Below are 17,995 nucleotides of genomic sequence, written 5' to 3'. Positions count from 1 at the left end.
CCCGGCTCGGGCCCCGCCGCGCCCCTCCCCCCCCGTAGGAACCCCCCGGGCACCAGCTCGGACCCTGCTGCACCCCCTGCCCAATAGGGACTTCCCGGGACCAGCTTAGATCCTGCTGCTCCCCCCCCCCCAAAGGGAGCCTGCCAGCTGCTGAGCGCTTCCCCCACCTGCAGCACCCCCCAGGCGCTCACTTGGGCCCCTGGGTGCCCACTCTGCTTCCAGAGAGTGCTTGCAGTGTTCCCCTCTTCCTAAGTGCCTGGAGGGAGCCGGCGGTGCTGTGCCCCCCGGCATCCCACTTGGGTGCTGAGATTTCCTCACCCAGCTTGGCCTCCGCGTGAGACGCGTGCGGGTTGTCCTGACTGGCATCGGCGCCCTGCTGAGGACCTAGCGCAGCACGGCCCCCGGCAGGTTGCCCTGAGCTAGTTTGTGCCCCTTGGTACTGGATCCGTCGCCAGAAGAGGATTCTGGCATGTACACCCCAGGTGGCTCTGGGTTGCCTGGAGGGCGCAGGCGGAGAGGCCAGAGTGGAGGTGCCCTGCCAAAGCAGCCAGAGAGGAGCCTGGCCTCTGCGCTGCCCGGCGCCCTGTCTATCACAGCCCTGTGCACTGCGCTGGCGGAGCCTGCCTGGCTGCGGATTCATGGGGGGACCTGTTCCCGTCAGGAGCTGGGTGTAGCTGATGTACTTGGCTACGTTGATCCAGAATTGCTCAGAGGTGAGAATGGGTTATTTTCTGTTCCTCCTGGGATCAGCTGTGGGGGAGTATGTGGTTGGGAATGGCCCGGGTCCAGTAAGCAGGAGCAAGCATTAGTGCCATATACTGTACATTTAAAGGGCTTGTAAATCCCCATGCTGTCTCTATTACATATTTGTACAGTGACGGCTGACATGGCTTTCTCAAATCATCCTTATTATGACTGACTTCGTTTCCTGTCTGCTCTGCACGAAGGACTGAACAGCTTGAGGCTTGCTTTCAGACTTTGCTCTTGAGGCAGAATTCTGCACGTTGATCTGTATGGCAGGTGTCTCAGCTCTGAGAGTCTGTTCTCCGCAGCATTGCCTGTGGCGTCAGTAGCAGTTCACCCACGTAGAGGGAGAGGTGGGTTTTAAACTCTGTGCTGGGCAGAAGCTCTATGTTGGCCTATAGCCAGTTGTTGGGTGAGCAGCAAGATGTTGGCATGCACCGTAACTGGGAACTACGGGCTGTTATTCTGATAAGACGTCCTACTTCACCCCACGTTTTTAGTGACTCTCGTTCAATGTGTTCCATCAGAAATTAGACTGAGCTCTTTGGGACAGAGCCAGGATTTCATTCATGGTTCCTTTGGAAGTCATTAGGAATTTTGCCATTGACTTAATAGGGTCCGGATTCTATATTTTAGTCCATATCGGTGTTCAGAAAAGAGATGACTAAGGGGGGATATGATAGAGGTCTATAAAATCATGACTGGTGTAGAGACAGTGAATAGGGAAGTGTTATTTACCCCTTCCCATACCACAAGAACTATGGGTCACCCAATGACATTAATAGGCAGCAGGCTTAAAACAAACAAAAGGGAGTATTTCTTCACAAAATTCCCAGTCAACCTGTGGAACTCGTTGCCATGGGATGTTGTGAGGGTTAAAATATAACTAAATTCAAAAAAAGAATTAAATAAGTTCATGGCAAATAGGTCCATCAATAGCTATTAGCCAAGATGGTCAGGGGCACAACCCATGCTCCAGTTGTCCCTAGACCTCAAACTGCCAGAAGCTGGAACTGGATGACAGGAGGTGGGTTATTCAGAATTGCCCTGTTCTGTTCACTTCCTCAGACACATCTGGTACTGGCAACTGTCAGAGAAAGGATACTGGGCCGTTGTTCTGGACTCAGTATAGCCGTTCTCCTGTTCTTCTCCCACAATCATCACCCTAGTATCTGAGTGCCTTCCAGTAGTGCATTAAGCAACATGACTGGCACCTGTCACATACTGTTCCTGGGGGAGAAGCATGTGCAGTAGTTTCTAGGGCTTTTAAATTTACACGTTGGTCTTTATTCATGCTAGAGAAGGGAAGTAAAAGAAATGCATCAAGGTGCATTGGAGATTGGAAATTGGAAATGCTTGGAGAGGAAGGTTGGGAGGTTTGTGATGGTCTTTAGTTCCTGGGGGAGTTCATTCCACAGGATTTCACCCCATGTCTTTGCGGATTTCTTTACAGTGTCTGACGTGCTTCTGGTAGCTGTGTAAAGAACATCATTGGAAATTTGCACTGGGTTTAAGGACAACACAGTATATGACTTAAATTTTATAAAAACTAGTTGCTTGTTCAGTTTCTTTATTAGCGAAAGTAGAGGTGGTGAAAAATGGGGGAGAAAAATTGGCAAAAAACTTCAAACTAAAAAAAAAAGTAACTTTCATTCCATGTTTTTAAAAGGAAAAATTTTTTCACATTTAATTTTTTTTCATGAACATTTGTGTATTTTATTTGCAACAAAATTGTTTTTTGGGTTTCTGTCTCTCCCTCATTTCGCCCCTTTCCATGGTTACCCGAGAAGGCTGTGAATTCCTGTCATTGGAGAATTTTAAAAACAGGTTACTCAAACACCTCCCAGAGGCAGTCTAGGTGTATTTAATATAGTCCCAGCAGAGGAGGTGGGGCTAGATGACCTGTTGAGGTCCCTTCCAGCCATTCTAAAACATTCAGCTTCATAAATGTGGATCCACATTATCAACTTTTTAATGTTGTTTGAACCCTCTGCTGAGGGTTCTGAATTTCTACAAAGTGTTTGCCCCAGTGGGTTTGTAAAGTGTCACCATGGGTCAGTTCAGTATTGTTACTGCCTACCTCATAGCTACTTAATCATCTGTGTGAAATTAATCAATGCTTCTCTAACTAGATCCTAGTGGATAAGTGTCTGTAGCACAAATGCATCCCTTGTTGTCAGTCTTAACTGAGAGACCAAGGTCAGAATGGTCCATGGAGTCCCTTTAAGACTAGATTTAAACACTTTGGTGTTGGAAGTTTGCCTTGTCTCTCTGTGTTAGGCATCTGCTTTGGAGATAAATAGAGGTCTGTCCGTTCAGCATCTTTCACTAGCACAAATTCCTTTTAAATAAAAATCAGTCTGAAAAGTACCACTTCATATCCTTGTCCATATCACATCCTTAGGATCAGCTTTGTTCTTGGCACTGGCTGGGGAAGTGGAAGGAGATGTTCTTGAAAAGGCAAGAAATACAGAAACTTTGGTATAGTTGAGTTTTTCCTTTAATTTCCTGTTTTAATCAAGTTGCTGTCAGATGTGGTTGAGAAGTTGTTGTTCATATTCATGTGTGATTGTGTCATGTTTAGGTCTAAGTCTCTTTCCTCTATCGTATATCCGTTACATCTTGCTGCTTGTTTCTGCAGATTGTTTCAAAGAGATTAAATTCCAGACAACAGGTTAGAGCAACCCCTTTAGCTCAGGATATTAAGTCACTTGGAGTCTTTGACTCCAGTATTTTGCCTGTTCCTCATTTTAAAGACTAGCATCCCATGTGTGAGTGTCAGTCATGAGGTGCTATCTATCTATCTATAGTGGTTAATTTTGGAGTTGAGGCTGATCCAGCCAACCCCAAAATCCAGATACTAATGTTGTTGCTGAGGGCTTGCTTACATGGTGTGTTAGTGTGCACCAGTGGGGTGTGACTTCTGGTCCTCACCAGCATGTCGTTTACTAACTGGCTCATGTGGACCCTGCTGGCGCGCGCTGACAGTTCCCTAGTGCGCATTAATGTGGTACTGTTTGAAATAGGACTACATTAACAGACAGTAGGAAATTTTTAGGCACATCAGCAGGATCCACATGGTCCAGCTAGTGCTTGACACACACTGGTGCAAATTAGAATTCACACCCCACTGGTGCGTGCTACCACACTGTGTAAATAAGCCCTTAGGACTCGCCACTAGTCAGTTAGCTCTTGAGAGGCAGCACCAATGTGAGAAGGTTACTCTGACAAGCTGGCCAGCAAGTACAGGCTTCCAAATATGGATTTGCTCCTTCCTCGCGGACCCTCCTCTCTGTGTAGTGATCCAATGTTAGCTAGGCCATGACTGCAAATATGTTGCTAATAATGAAAAACTTGCTTTTTGAGATGCCTAAAGTGGGGGAGAACCTACATGTCTGTTGTAAAACCGTGTAATTAGTGCTAGGATTGACCTTCATAACCGAGAAATCGGAGCTGCTGTTGCCTGGTGTGTGTCATTCTTTTGGATAGAAGAACCATAAAGTGTGCTACTCAGATCTCTGAGCATTTAAAGGGGTGAGTTTTATTCAAGTACAGCACTGCTTCCATTGCTTAACAATGACTTCCCCCTCCCTCTTGGAATCTTATTAAGGAGGGTTATTTGGTTCAATGTTGAGGTTCACCTTTAAAGCGTTCATCCATGACTTATTTAATAGCCACTTTTTCCTTTGTATAAACTCACTCTTCCTGCTGCAATAGCAGTCGTATGGATAGCGCCCCTGTAGTTGGGAGGACAGCTGACCTTCTGAGCTCTGGGCTTTGCTTCATGACCAGCTGCTAGGGAATTCAAAAGTGCAATGACTTCCTCACTCTATCAAAGGCTGACATCACCTCTGTAAGGCTCACAATTCCAGCGGGCCCAAGTGGCAAATGCTTTGAGGTTGCTTTGACTCCTATGTGATAACACAGCACCTGCTGCCGTTTGTTTGGCCACTGTGCTAATTCAAGTGATCAGTTTTTAAAATCACAGCTTTAAAATCCTCCTGGCCTAGATGACATCACTTCATAAAGTCCTGGCCTGCTTCTCGGCAGGGAGGAGGTGTTCTAGAAGTTCTGAAAGTGCTTCACAGTTACTAAGCTACAGTATGAAAACCAGGCAGACCTTTTACAATGGGGGATTTCTACTGCGGGATTTAGGAGATTACTGTAAAACTGTACACAGGTGAGTTGTGGAAGCACAGAGATAACATCAAAGAAATTTGCTCATGGTGCATTTATTCCTGAGATCACAGGCACACGAACCCCATGGTGTCCAGCAACAGAGTGTTTTGTATTTGCTTTATGATGAGCTGAAGTGAAAAGCTAGATCAAACAAGGAAAGGAAGAGTATTGGGTTTCTGATTTTTAGCAGCTGCAGCTCTGTGTCCTGCATCTAATCCTTTGTTTTTATTAGGGCTGTAGATTATCGCAGTTAACTCACGCAATGAACTGAGAAAAATTAATTGCGATTAAAAAAATTAATCGTGATTCATCGCAGTTTTAATCGCACTGTTAAACAATAGTATACCAATTGAAATGTATTAAATATTTTGGATGTTCTTCTACATTTTCATATATATTATATTCTGTGTTGTAATAAAAATCAAACTGTATATTATTTTTGCACTGTATTTTGCACAAATATTTGCACTGTAAAAATGAAAAACAAAAGATGGTATTTTTCAATTCACCTCATACAAGTACTGTAGTGCAGTCTCTTTGTGTTGAAGGTGCAACTTAGAAATGTCGATTTATTTTGTTACATAACTGCACTCAAAAACAAAACAATGTAAAACTTCAGAGCCTAAAAGTCCTAATGTGTGGCACTTTTGTAGCCAGCATTGCAAGGTATTTACATGACAGATATGCTAATCAGTCGTATGCCCCTTCATGCTTCAGCCACCATTTCGGAGGACATGCTTCCATGCTGATGACGCTTGTTAAAAAAAAAAATGTGTTAATTAAATTTGTGACTGAACTCCTTGAAGGTGGAATTGTGTCCTCCCTGCTCTGTTTTACCCGCATTCTGCCATATATTTCATGTTATGGCAGTTTCAGATGATGACCCAGCAAATGTCTATTTTAAGAACACTTTCAATGCAGATTTCACAAAATGCAGAGAAGGTACTAATGTGAGATTTCTAAAGATATCTACAGCACTCGACCCATGGTTTAAGAATCTGAAGTGCCTTCCAAAATCTGAGAGGGATGAGATGTGTAGCATGCTTTCAGAAGTCTTAAAAGAACAACACTCCAATGCGGAAACTACAGAACCCAAACCACCAAAAAAGAAAATCAGCTTTCTGCTCGTGGCATCTGACTCAGATAACGAAAATGAACATGCGTCGGTCCGCTCTGCTTTGGATGGTTATCGAGCAGAACCCGTCATCAGCATGGACACATGTCACCTGGAATGGTGGTTGAAGCATGAAGGGACATAAGAATCTTTAGCACCTCTGGCAGGCAAATATCTTGCGACGCCGGCTGCAACAATGCCATGAGAATGCCTGTTCTCACTTTCAAGTGACATTGCAAACAAGAAGCAAGCAGCATTATCTCCTGCAAAGGTAAACTTGTTTGTCTGAGTGATTAGCTGAACAAGAAGTAGGACTGAGTGGACTTTGTTTTATTTTTGAATACAGATTTTTTTGTACATAATAGTACATTTGTAAGTTCAAATTTCACGATAAACAGATTGCACTACATTACTTGTATTAGTTGAATTTTCCTGTCATCATAAAATAAATATAAAGTGTGTACTGTACACTTTGCATTCTGTGTTGTAATTGAAATCAATATACAAATAATCGATATATTTGAAAATGTAGAAAACACTGTACACTTTCTATATTTTCCACTGAATGCATCCGATGAAGTGAGCTGTAGCTCACGAAAGCTTATGCTCAAATAAATTGGTTAGTCTCTAAGGTGCCACGAGTACTCCTTTTCTTTTGCGAATACAGAGTAACACGGCTGCTACTCTGAAATCTTTGTATTCTTTGTATTCTGTGTTGTAATTGAAATCAATATATTTGAAAATGTAGGAAACATCCAAAAATATTTAAATAAATGGTATTGTATTATTATTTAACAGTGTGATTAATCACGATTAATTTTTTTAATCTCTTGACAGCCCTAGTTTTTATGTTTGAATCCTGCCGCTACAAACATCTGCATTGATAAAATTCTCAAGCTGTTAAAATGCTAATCAAATCATGCTGCTCGAGCTTTTCTCAGCTCTATCATTCTTGCCCTTTGGGACCCATCTTTACCTCACTCCTGTCATATTTATTCCACATGCACGATATATTGTAAGCTACATGCATTATTATCTACAATCGAACTTCAGAGTTATGAACGCCAGAGTTACGAACTGACTGGTCAATCACCCACCTCCCTTGGAACCAGAAGTATGCAATCAGGCAGCGGCAGAGATAAAAATAAAAAAGCAAATACTGTACAATGCAGTACTGTGTTAAACATAAACTACTTAAAAAAAAAAGGAAGTTTTAAAAAAGATTTGACAAGGTAAGGAAACTGTTCCTGTGCTTGTTTCATTTACATTAAGATGGTTAAAAGTAGCATTTTTCTTCAGCATAGTCAAGTTTCAAAGCTGTATTAAGTCAATGTTCATTTGTAAACTTTTGAAAGAACCACCAAAATGTTTTGTTCAGTTATGAACAGCTTCCATTCCCGAGGTGTTTGTAACGCTGAGGTTCTACTGTATATGCTTGTGTTGTTTGTAACAAACTCTGCCCCTTGTGGGGTAATTTCCATCCTAGGATCTCAGTGATTTTGGGATGATTGGCATGGTTCCCATTGTGCAGATGTGGAAACTAAAGCACAGTGAGACCAAGTGACATGGCAGTACTGGGAATAGAACCGAGGGACTCCAGTTCCCTTCTCTAACTCGTAGACACACAGTGTTGAATTTCACTTTTAACCTCACTGCTGGAAAAAACAGGCCCAGCACATGGTCTTATCAGCCACTCCAAGGCCCAGCAAACTCGTACCAGCATTGGGCTAGTTAGCACATTGCTTTTAGCTGCCTCTCTGGTCACAGGCTTACAGCAGTGTTGCAAAATATATAGAAAACTTTAGCTGCCTCAGCCAGACTCTTGTTAGACAGAAGGAAAAAGGAGAGGGCTAGCAAAGAGAAGAACTAAGGCAGGGAAAGAAAGGGACACATGGAGGGGAGTGGGAGAAGAGGAAGTCTTTCATCTAACACCTCCTCCCCCCCCCCCCCCGGGCCAAGTTCCCTTTTGAGGACCTTAAAAGGGGAGTGATAGGCAGAATACATTATTAGTTTGTCCACATGTTAGACCTAGTTTCTGACACCAATTCTGATTCACTGATTTCTGGTTCCACATTTTCTTGTTTACCAAGCATGATTTTAACATAGCCTTTAAGTTATATCAGTAGGCCGTTTTGTTTGGACAAATTTAGTCTTTCTGTCTCAGCTTTTGCACTTTTTCCCATTGGCGTTTGTTTCTCAACTTTTTCTCACTTCTTACAGTTGAGCTCACAGTTAGGGTAAATGTTTAGACCCAAGTTTTATAATAGGCCATTGGAGAATTTACCCTGGTTAAGGTGATGTGACCGAGGTCTGCGGATGATAATATTGTGCTCAATTTGAGTACATACTTGTTGAATATGTTTTTATGCAGCTTTATGTTGCCATGATGGAAGTAATATAAAACAGAAGTGACTTGCCTGTCGAGTGTCTAGTCAGCTGTGAAAGTTCTTGAAGATATTTTCAACATGAAAGAGACTAGACTAAAATAACTCCTGTGCAAAACCTCTCATAGATCTGAACTTCTGCTAGCTGCGTGGGGCTCTGTGCTGTAAACAGCACCACTAACCTAGGAGCGGGGGCTCCCCTGCTAAGGGGAAGTGAACAACTGAGGGGAAGTCGAGCATCCCACCAAAAGGCATCAGAAGCAGCTTGTGACTCTCAGTTCCAAGGCTGTGATTAGAGCCAGGAGGCTGGGGGGCCTGGGTTCTAACACAGGCTGTGCCAGTGACTCACCGTGTGACCTTAGGCAGTCACATCCCTTGTGCCTCCCTCAGCCCTCAATAACGATAATACAGGGTAACACACACACAACTGTGGAAAAGCAGCTGCGGTATGTGCACTGATCTCTCTAAGGCAAATCATACAAACAGTGCCTGAAGAAAGAGAACCTTGGTTCTAACCGACCTATACTTAGTGCAGGATAAAATAATCTACATAAAGTCTTCACAATACCGCTAGATTTGTATGTACAATGTAGGCTGATGTTACCCAATATCTGAAGTTGACACTACCACTGTACCAAGGAGGTGAGAAATCCCACAATGGTCATTCCATATTAAATTGCCTCCCTTCTGCTTCATACAATACCACAATTAGATCCACATGAGTGACCCCTTCCATCCACAAAGAGCACCATTTGGTCTCAGTTGCTGGACCGCTGCTGTAATCATGCCCTTGTTAGCTGAGAGTCACAAGCTTTGCTGATGCCTTCTGACAGGATGTTTAAGTTCATCTCAAGTGTTCACTTCCCCTCTGCAGGTGACTCTCCTCCTAGTTTGATGGAGGTGGTGGTGTTTACAGGGGGTGCATGTGGGAATCCAGTTCCATGATCTGGGCCGCCTTCTTTGTAGTCTTTTGCACAAGCCACATTAACACACCCCTGCCATGCTTTCCAACCTGACGTGGCAGTCCAATAACGTCAGAGGGGGAGAGGAACTGAGTGAGATGGGCAAGGGAGAAGAAATGAAGATTTGCAGCTGACATTTGGAAATGAGATAGAGAGTAATACGGGGGAGAACTCCAGGAGGGCAGATCCAGATTGCTGCTGCATGAGCCTGCAGCTCATGTAAAGTGGGAAGATCATGGTCTGGGATGGAGAGGAAGCTGGTGCTAGATGAAAGAAGAGAGGATGGAGAAAGAAAGAAAGAGAGAATATTCATGAGTTAGTTTGGAACAAGTCTCTGGAGGATTTAAAAATGTATGGATTGTGTAACTGGGTCAAGTTTTTGTGGCACAGTGCATAGGAAACACCCCCACCCCCGGCCATTTCATTGTCTGCATCATTAAAACCTTCCACACCAGGATGCACTGTTTCAGCCAGCTGACTTTTCCACATACCCAACTGCCTGTTAGATTTAAATTTTTGATTAAAGCTAATGTTAAAATTATATAATACACAGATTGAGAAAAGAATGCCTGTACATCTGGATATAGGGCTTAGACTATCCACAAACACAAAGTTTGTTTAAAAAATCATAAGATACATAGAGTACATAATCAGCATTAACCCAAATTTAGGTGAATAAATTTAAGAATACAGTTTAGATATTAGCATCCAAGTATTCGGATACATCGCTCATGAAAACTTACACAGAGAGTTGGTTGTGGAAAGCACATATCAATGAGTGAAGATTGTCCCTCAGTAATTGAGAATTTAGGGTAGGTTGTCCATTTAGAGGTGTCACGCAGCTCTGTTAGCAGCATGGTGAACACCATTGCTGCAGGCAATATATAAAAATTAATGTCAGTTTTCAGACTGCTAACATGTGGTTAACGTGATGCTTATGCAGTGTTAAATGATTGAAACCGTTTCACTTTGCTGGGGATGCTAGAAGAAGAGGGTTCATTGTCCTCAACAAACAGGCATAATTGCATCCAGCCTCTTATGTAAGCTGTTCTGTGTGTTGCGCTTATCAGCATCTCTTAGCCAAAATATAAAATAAGCCACAGTGATCGTTCTCTGCTACAATTAATGCTGCTGGACTAAAGGAGCTAACCCCCTCATCCCATCAAACCTTAATTGGCCTTCTCCTTGTCAGCCTCAGGGGCTGAGAATTGGCACCACCCTGGAGATGGAACTGCCCTATGCCATCACCACTCCAGGTTGCGTATGGTGGTGGGTGGGCTTGGGGGAACTTGCCCAGTGCTTTCCAGACTGTACCTAATCTGTGAACAAAAAGGGAATTTCTTTCTTGTGGGCTGCTAAACCAGCAAATTTCAGCATCCTAAAACTCTCACGAAGGCAAACTTGCCAACACAAGTGACCATAGATCATTATTGGAATAGTTAAGATCAAACCAGGCTTAACCCTTGAAGGAATGGCCACCTCTGGGCTGCAAGGTGATCTCCGTTTCTACAGCAGTAACTCATTTGTCTAGACACAATGTTAGGTGTAAAGAGAAAAGGAGTGCTTGTGGCACCTTAGAGACTAACCAATTTATTTGAGCATAAGCTTTCGTGAGCTACAGCTCACTGTATTTTCCACTGAATGCATCCGATGAAGTGAGGAGATTTATATACACACAGAACATGAAAAAATGGGAATTATCATACACACTGTACCTTACACGGAGTGCCCGGGCGATGCTCTGGAACTGCTCCCCATGAAGCCAGTCAGGACTCTGGGGCAGTCGCCTTCCGGTGAGCAGCCTGTCCGCAGGGCAAACAGCTCACACGGCTTCCACCTTCCTGGGTCTGACCTCGGAGCATTCAGCATCCTCTGCCCCTCCGTGTGCTTCCCACAGCGAGACCGCTCAGTGTGTATGATAACTCCCATTTTTTCATGTTCTGTGTGTATATAAATCTCCTCACTGTATTTTCCACTGAATGCATCCGATGAAGTGAGCTGTAGCTCACGAAAGCTTATGCTCAAATAAATTGGTTAGTCTCTAAGGTGCCACAAGCACTCCTTTTCTTTTTGCGACTACAGACTAACACGGCTGCTACTCTGAAACCAATGTTAGGTGTGTTACCAGGAGGCTTTATTACTAACTCAGTTTAATTTGCAGACTCTTTTGTTATTTCCTGTTGCCTCAGCTGCCTTAGATTCTTGTCTGTGTTTCCTGAGTCAGTTTCATCAGCATAATAACTTCCAGTGAAATATTTGACTGATCTGGCTGATAGTTGCAGTGTATACACTTTGGAATATTGAGGTGAATGCAACTGGCAATGTCCTGGTTTGTGCCTGTATCTCTTCTGTTTTGTTAGTGCCTTTCACTAGCTTTGGAAAAACATTGTACAGAATTGCAAATTATGGGGTGATAAGCACCTCTTGAGAGGCACTGAGCACCCACACCTCGGACTGAAGTCAATAGGAGTTGAGGGTTCACAGCACCTTGTGATTGGCCCCTAAATTTATGTATAGATCTCTGTTGCCATTGCGCTCTTGTGGGAATAACTTTGGGCTGGATGATTGGGCAGAGGCAGAAGACGTCTGAACTGATATTTCTGATCTGGTATGACGGGCAGGCTCTGTTCCCGTGTTTGATAACTGATCAGTCATTCCTGCTTTGGTTGAGGGACAGAAGTATGGTGTCTGGATAAAGTGTGAATATTTCAGTAGAAATGTGCTCTGCAGAGCTCCAAGTGAAGATGCCCCCAATAAAGGCCTGATAGCTGAAGGCTGATGCCCGTGCAGTCCCCTGCATGGATTCTGAGGCATGTGGAAGGTTAAATGACTCGGTTCTGAGAAGCCCATCTCAGTGTTTGAATGAGCTGAGAAGCTCAAAATCCATTATGACAGTGAGATTTTGAGGTTTGACACTTTGTGTTCTCTCTTTCTCAGACTACTGCATGAATCCACAGACAGTCTTGTTGCTCCGGGTCATCGCTGCTTTCTGTTTCCTTGGAATAATCTGCAGCCTTTCAGCTTTCCTGCTGGATGTTTTTGGACCCAAGCATCCTGCGCTGAAGATCACTCGGCGCTATGCTTTTGCTCACATTCTCACAGGTAACTGCCAGGGCATTTGCACCTCAGTGAGGCTGGTTATGTGAGGTAGCATACAAGCACGGAAGTTAGCACCATCAACTGCAGCATGGGAAAGCTGAGCTGATATCTTACCTTGGGCCCTTGTACACCCTCAGCCAACTATACCTCAGAGCATAGCAAACAGGATATAGTGTTGCTATCCAAAGGGGTTTTCCTTGCCTTCCTTGTGTCCCTGATCCCTGCTGGGTCTGCATTCTCAAAGGCACATGAGCTCTGCAGCTATCTTCCCCTCTGCTATCAGCACAGAGCATTAGAGTCCTAGAGGTGTCAGTCTGTGCTCTTGGCTGCAGGACTCTTGCTCCACGTTGTGCAGCTGCAGCTTAAAAAGCGGGGGTTAAATCTGTGAGAAATAGAGGCCTAGGATGAAGTTTATATTTACTCTGTTAATGGGGATGAGCTGGTATGTTTCATTTTCAGAGTGATCCCTTAGCACAGAGTGAACCAAGGTAACCCTGGGTCCCCTTCCCCCCAAGTCAGGGGAAGAATTGCCATTGATCTTAGTAGCAGCAGGGTTGTACGCCCCAACCTGCTGTGTCACATAGGTGCCAGCTGCGCTCTCTGCACTGTGACCAGGGTTGTTCTAAATCAGCCCTGGACATGTGCCAAAGGTGTGGTGCAAAGGTGTGTAACTTGCATGAACCTTCAACTTCCCTTCCTGCCTGCTGGCTCCCATGTGCCCCCTTCCCCCCGTTTGTGAAAGATGAATTTAGAGATTGAACACTCTGGCCCTGACTCCCAGGCATGTTCAGCTCCTCCTTAAAGCCCACATTGCCCATGATTTCTCCCAGCCTGTTTTGGCTTTTATCGCATGTGTCCATTTTCCCACTTCTAGTTAACGAACCCTCCCACCGTGCTATGCGGGTTATAGAAGTCAGGCTGGGGTTCGTGTGCATTACTGTGCAGAGACATCGGGCCAGCCCTGAAAACCTGGCCTTTCTGTTTACTTTGTGGTGGTCTCCCAGGGGGCTTCCTGTGCAGTCTCATTGATTTTTTTTTTTTTTTTTTGCCTAACAGAGTAATTTGCTTCCTCCTTGTCACTTACTACTTTCTCTCTCTTGCATATCCGCCATGGCTGCTGGTCTCAGTTTTGCAATGTGCCACTGTGATTGGATTCTGTTACTGGGCCTCGGAGCTGATTCTTGCACAGCAACAGCAGCACAAAAAGTACCATGGATCTCAGGTCTACGTCACCTTTGCTGTCAGCTTTTACCTGGTGGCGGGAGCTGGCGGAGCCTCCATCCTCGCTACTGCTGCCAACCTGCTGCGCCACTACCCAACCGAGGAGGAGGAGCAGGCACTCGAGCTCCTGTCCGAGATGGAGGAGAATGAACCTTACCCAGCAGAGTACGAAGTGATCAACCAGTTCCAGCCGCCTCCTGCTTATACGCCATAATGCTGCCAGCAAGCCATAGGGGGTGGCAGCTAGGCTTTCTCCCAGCCCCCCAAAACTAACTGTCCACCTCTTTTTGGGAATGCACTCCCTTGCCCATGGAGGCCACTCAACAGTGCCTCACTTCCCAGGCACCTTGCTCACTCTTATGCTCTTCTACCCACAAGGGAGAGGACTTGCTTTAGAGAGTCAAATGACCAGCGGTTTCTTCTTACAGAGCCCCCAAACCCTCTTGTTTTATGGACTTTGTTTTGTGATTTTTATCTCCCACTCCCATGCACTGTACGTACCTGGCAGTGCTGAAATAGTACCTGACCAGGGTGATTTCAGCAGCTCTCAACTTCCTGTGTAATCTCAGAGACTCGTACTGTGCTGCCCCAATACTCCCACTCACCCATGTACTCACCAGCATGGTGCAGTAATGCATAGCTGTGCAGGAGATCACACCTGTCTGTGACATGCATGTGCATACCTGGGGGCAAGGGTGTGTGGTTGGGGGGCAGAGTGGTTCCATAATCTTGCATTGTGATATTCAAGATCTCATTCACACTGGCCCGTATGCCTACACAGAGGTGAAAGTCACACAGGTACACACACCTGTATTAGAGGTGAATTCTACAGTCTTCTGCTATTATCCATGCAAGCTCAGTCAAGCCTCTGTAGAGGTGTAACTTAGTGATAAGCACCATGACACCTATATATAGGTGAAACTCCCGCCACTATGAACTAGTGTGTAGAGGAGAAATTCCTTTATATCGATAGCATACTAGTTGAAAGGTCTAGCAAATCTGCCACCGCTGCTTTTTCCACTTCCACACTCTGATCCATGCTATTTACACAAGCATTTTGCACTTTATTCGAGCTCACAGCCTTTCCCTCCCTCCCCCTCCCCCCCCCGACTTCTGGGGAACTGTGGAACTTGCTAGGACTAGCTGCTGTATACCGCTACCATTAAGCAGCCCTCCGATAAGTTTGCAAATGTTAGGCCAGAGCTGGGTGAAAGGTGGAGCCTCCCTTTTAAAAAAAGCTGTGCTAATTTCAACTGTGGTATAAAGGGAGCTGACAATACCTGTTCAGGTCCAGCGCCCGTGGCTACCACAGCACAGCCAGCAGGTGGATCTATGACAGCTTTTAGTCTGGTGTTAAAAAAGAGAACAATCTGCTGTACGGTGACAACTACTGAAAACCTGTTCCGTGGTTTCCACAAGATAGACAGTTGGCTAGAGATTGTATGCAAAGTCTGTCTTCACGCTGACCTGCTCTGGTTTTAAGGCATTTTGTCCCCTTTTCTTTTAATCTAGATATTTTTCTCTCCTTTTTGCCCTTTACAAAGACCATTCTCCCAGCTGAAGAGGATAGGCTGTGACCAATCAGCACTCTTCGTCTGACAGCTCCAGGAAGCACTCTAGAACCACTCATGGTGCTTTATTTCCACAAGGAGCACTGGACTGGGCTCCCTTCTCCTTGCACATATAGTAGTGCAGTGTGCTAGTACCAGGCTTGCCGAGAAGGAGCCAGTAACACGCATCCATATATGTGCACTGTGCCAGCCATCGTCACAATTGTAGGGACAGCATATAACACTGAAAGATATTGAAGGGGAAACAGTTAAACGCTCACTTCTCCTTGGAGGGGATTGTTTTTAAAGAGGTTTTAGAAAGTGGCCTGCATGTCACTGAAATGCTGAGCTGAGTTCTGTGTGGGGTTTGGTCATGTTCTTCAAATGGAATAATGAGGCTCGGGAAGGAAGGCCATGTCCCCCGAGTGCTGGCTTGGAGCTGATGATGCGGTGGTTTGTCTGAGTCACTTTGGTACAGGCCTACTGCAGCTTGGAACTCTTACGCAGTTCCGAATGGATCCCCTCTCCTTCTCTTTGAATGTATATCTGATATTGAAGTGTTACCAGCAATGTTGTTGAGCTCATTCCTTTCCCTCCCATATTTGCAACAGTGTTGGCAGTACAAAAGAGGAGATTGCCAATGTAATCCAACATCCAGACCTCAGATGCAAACCTGGAGTCTTATCCTAGGAGAAAGTAAGACATTCCACCCCCGGCACCCCCTCCTTAGGGGAAAGCCACCATAGCTCGTAAATTGACTCTGGAGAGTTAAGGCATCTTCTCCACTGAAAGGCTGGGAGCAGAGAGAGGAACAAATAGATAAGATGTCTGATAAAGGACTTTTAGAGTTTAGAAGGAACTCGGGTGGCAAAGAGGCTGCCAGTGGTAATGGTAATGGGGTCTTCTCCAGCAGGCAACCAAATGTCTCAGCTTTGCTTTTCCCTTCTGCTTCAATGGAATGGTCAGCTTAATGCCAGCTGTTATACATGCAGCCAAAGGGTGTATTAGTGAGGCCCCTAGACTGTATCCTGATGGCTGATATGATCTTGCCATTACTTGGCATCCCTGTTCTTGCTCTGATACTGAATTACAGTCCATTTATATAGTGGACTCCACAGTGAGTTCTGTGTCTGGTTTGGGTGGGAAATGTTCTGGGTTTCCCCCTACTGCTGTGAGAGAGGGAGTGTGTGTGTTGGACTAAAAACATCCTATGCATAAAAAATTGTATTTCTGTAAAAATACTTTAATTATCCCCAACTAATAATTGATCCTTGGAGCTTGAGGAAATCTACCTGAAATCTGGGGAAAACCTTATTCCTAGCCACTCCATGCAGCTTTCTTTTCCTCCTCAAGGCCTAGGGAGGGAAAGCAGAACTGGCAACATATCCATGTGCCAAAGGGACTTTGAGCCACTTTAGGAACGGTGACCGCCTCTGCTCACCTGGTTTATGCCGCTGGGACTCCACAACCGGTTTACAGATGATCCATGTATTCAGTCTGTGAGATCCCTTTCACACCATTAATGTCATCCACAAGGCACTGGTGGCTTATGTAAATTCAGCTCTATGTTCTGATTTTTTTCTAGAGAAAATAAAAAGGATGTAACTAGTCTCCCCTGGGAGTCCTTACTCTTTATTTCACACAAGATTACTTGTCACAGTGCTGAGGAACAAGAGAAAGAAGGGGTTACGCTGGTAGTAGTTGGCACTTGTCATTTGTAAGATCAGTTTAACAAGCCTCTTGACTCCTCTGTGACACACGAAACCTCTCCATTTCAGAGAAGGGAAATGATGAAAGAAGTTAGGTGACTTTCCCAAAATAACAGATGCAGAGCTGGAGCTAAAACTTGGGCATTCCTTGCTGCTAGTCCTGTGCTATAATCTGCAAGCGGTTGTTGCTTTACATTCCATTGCTGGGCCCAATCATGCTAAAATAAGGCCGATTGACTCTCATGCGTCAGGCTGTAAGCCTGCCAGGGCTCAGAAAGGGCTTTTCACTCCATGTCCAGTATTGTATAACTGGCTGAGAGCTTTACGCTGGGGGTTTTCGGTAGAATGAAGCATCAAGGAGAGCCAACTGCTGGAGTCTTGATTCAACACAACATGGATCAGTCACAGGTTTTCCTGTGGCATTGTGGATGAACATGGCTCTAGAACAGGGGTTCTCAAACTTCATTGCACCGCAACCCCCTTCTGACAATAAAAATTACTACACGACCCCGGGAGGAGGACTGAAGCCTGAGTCCCAACATGCAGGACTGAAACCCTCTGGCCTCAGGTGAAGAGGCTCGGGCTTCAGCCCTGGGCCCCAGCAAGTCTAAGCCAGCCTTGGCAACCCCATTAAAATGGGGTTGTGACCCACTTTGGGTTCCCGACCCACAATTTGAGAATCGCTGCTCTAGAAGAGAAGGAAGCTGTTTGTTCATCCTGGCTATCTGTACATTGAATACTAGTGCTGTTTGAGTTTGATCCTGCTCTCAGGGTGCATCTTTAGTGTGAGGGGACTATCAGGTGCTTAAGGAGTGCAGGGCCTTATGTTTGCTGGGAGCTGTTATACACAATGGATTGAATCTATCCCTTGGGCTGTATGTAATGTACAGACACTTTTTCTCAACCTGTGTATCTGGGTATAGTGCTTAGATTATCCATAAATACAAAGTTTGTTTTTAAAAGTCATATGATACATAGAGTGCACAATCAGCAATAACCCAAATTTAGGTGAATAAATTTAAGAATACAGTTT

At 44.8% G+C, this 17,995-nt stretch overlaps 1 protein-coding gene across 1 annotated transcript; it reads left to right on the top strand.

Moving 5' to 3' along the window:
- Positions 1–138: 138 nt before the first annotated feature.
- On the top strand, positions 139–16,838 carry TMEM127 (transmembrane protein 127). The gene is made up of 3 exons (XM_074940084.1): positions 139–713; positions 12,321–12,485; positions 13,610–16,838. Exons 1-3 carry the CDS (start codon positions 470–472, stop codon positions 13,915–13,917), a joined length of 717 nt encoding a protein of 238 aa, XP_074796185.1. The 5' UTR covers positions 139–469; the 3' UTR covers positions 13,918–16,838.
- The last annotated feature ends 1,157 nt before the right edge of the window (positions 16,839–17,995 follow it).

The sequence above is a fragment of the Natator depressus genome, chromosome 26 (genome assembly GCF_965152275.1).
Source record: "Natator depressus isolate rNatDep1 chromosome 26, rNatDep2.hap1, whole genome shotgun sequence".
In the NCBI taxonomy this organism is placed as follows: Eukaryota; Metazoa; Chordata; order Testudines; family Cheloniidae; genus Natator; species Natator depressus.
The sequence above is the reverse complement of the archived record's forward strand: the minus strand, read 5'-3'. Positions and strand labels throughout refer to the sequence as shown.

What these genes read in the sequence shown, in the direction of transcription:
- TMEM127 (XM_074940084.1), top strand. Translation starts at nt 470, where the DNA reads ATGTACACCCCAGGTGGCTCTGGGTTGCCTGGAGGGCGCAGGCGGAGA. An exon ending in TGATCCAGAATTGCTCAGAG is followed by an intron (nt 714 to 12,320) that starts GTGAGAATGGGT and finishes TCTCTTTCTCAG; the next exon opens with ACTACTGCATGAATCCACAG. An exon ending in TTTTGCTCACATTCTCACAG is followed by an intron (nt 12,486 to 13,609) that starts GTAACTGCCAGG and finishes TGCTGGTCTCAG; the next exon opens with TTTTGCAATGTGCCACTGTG.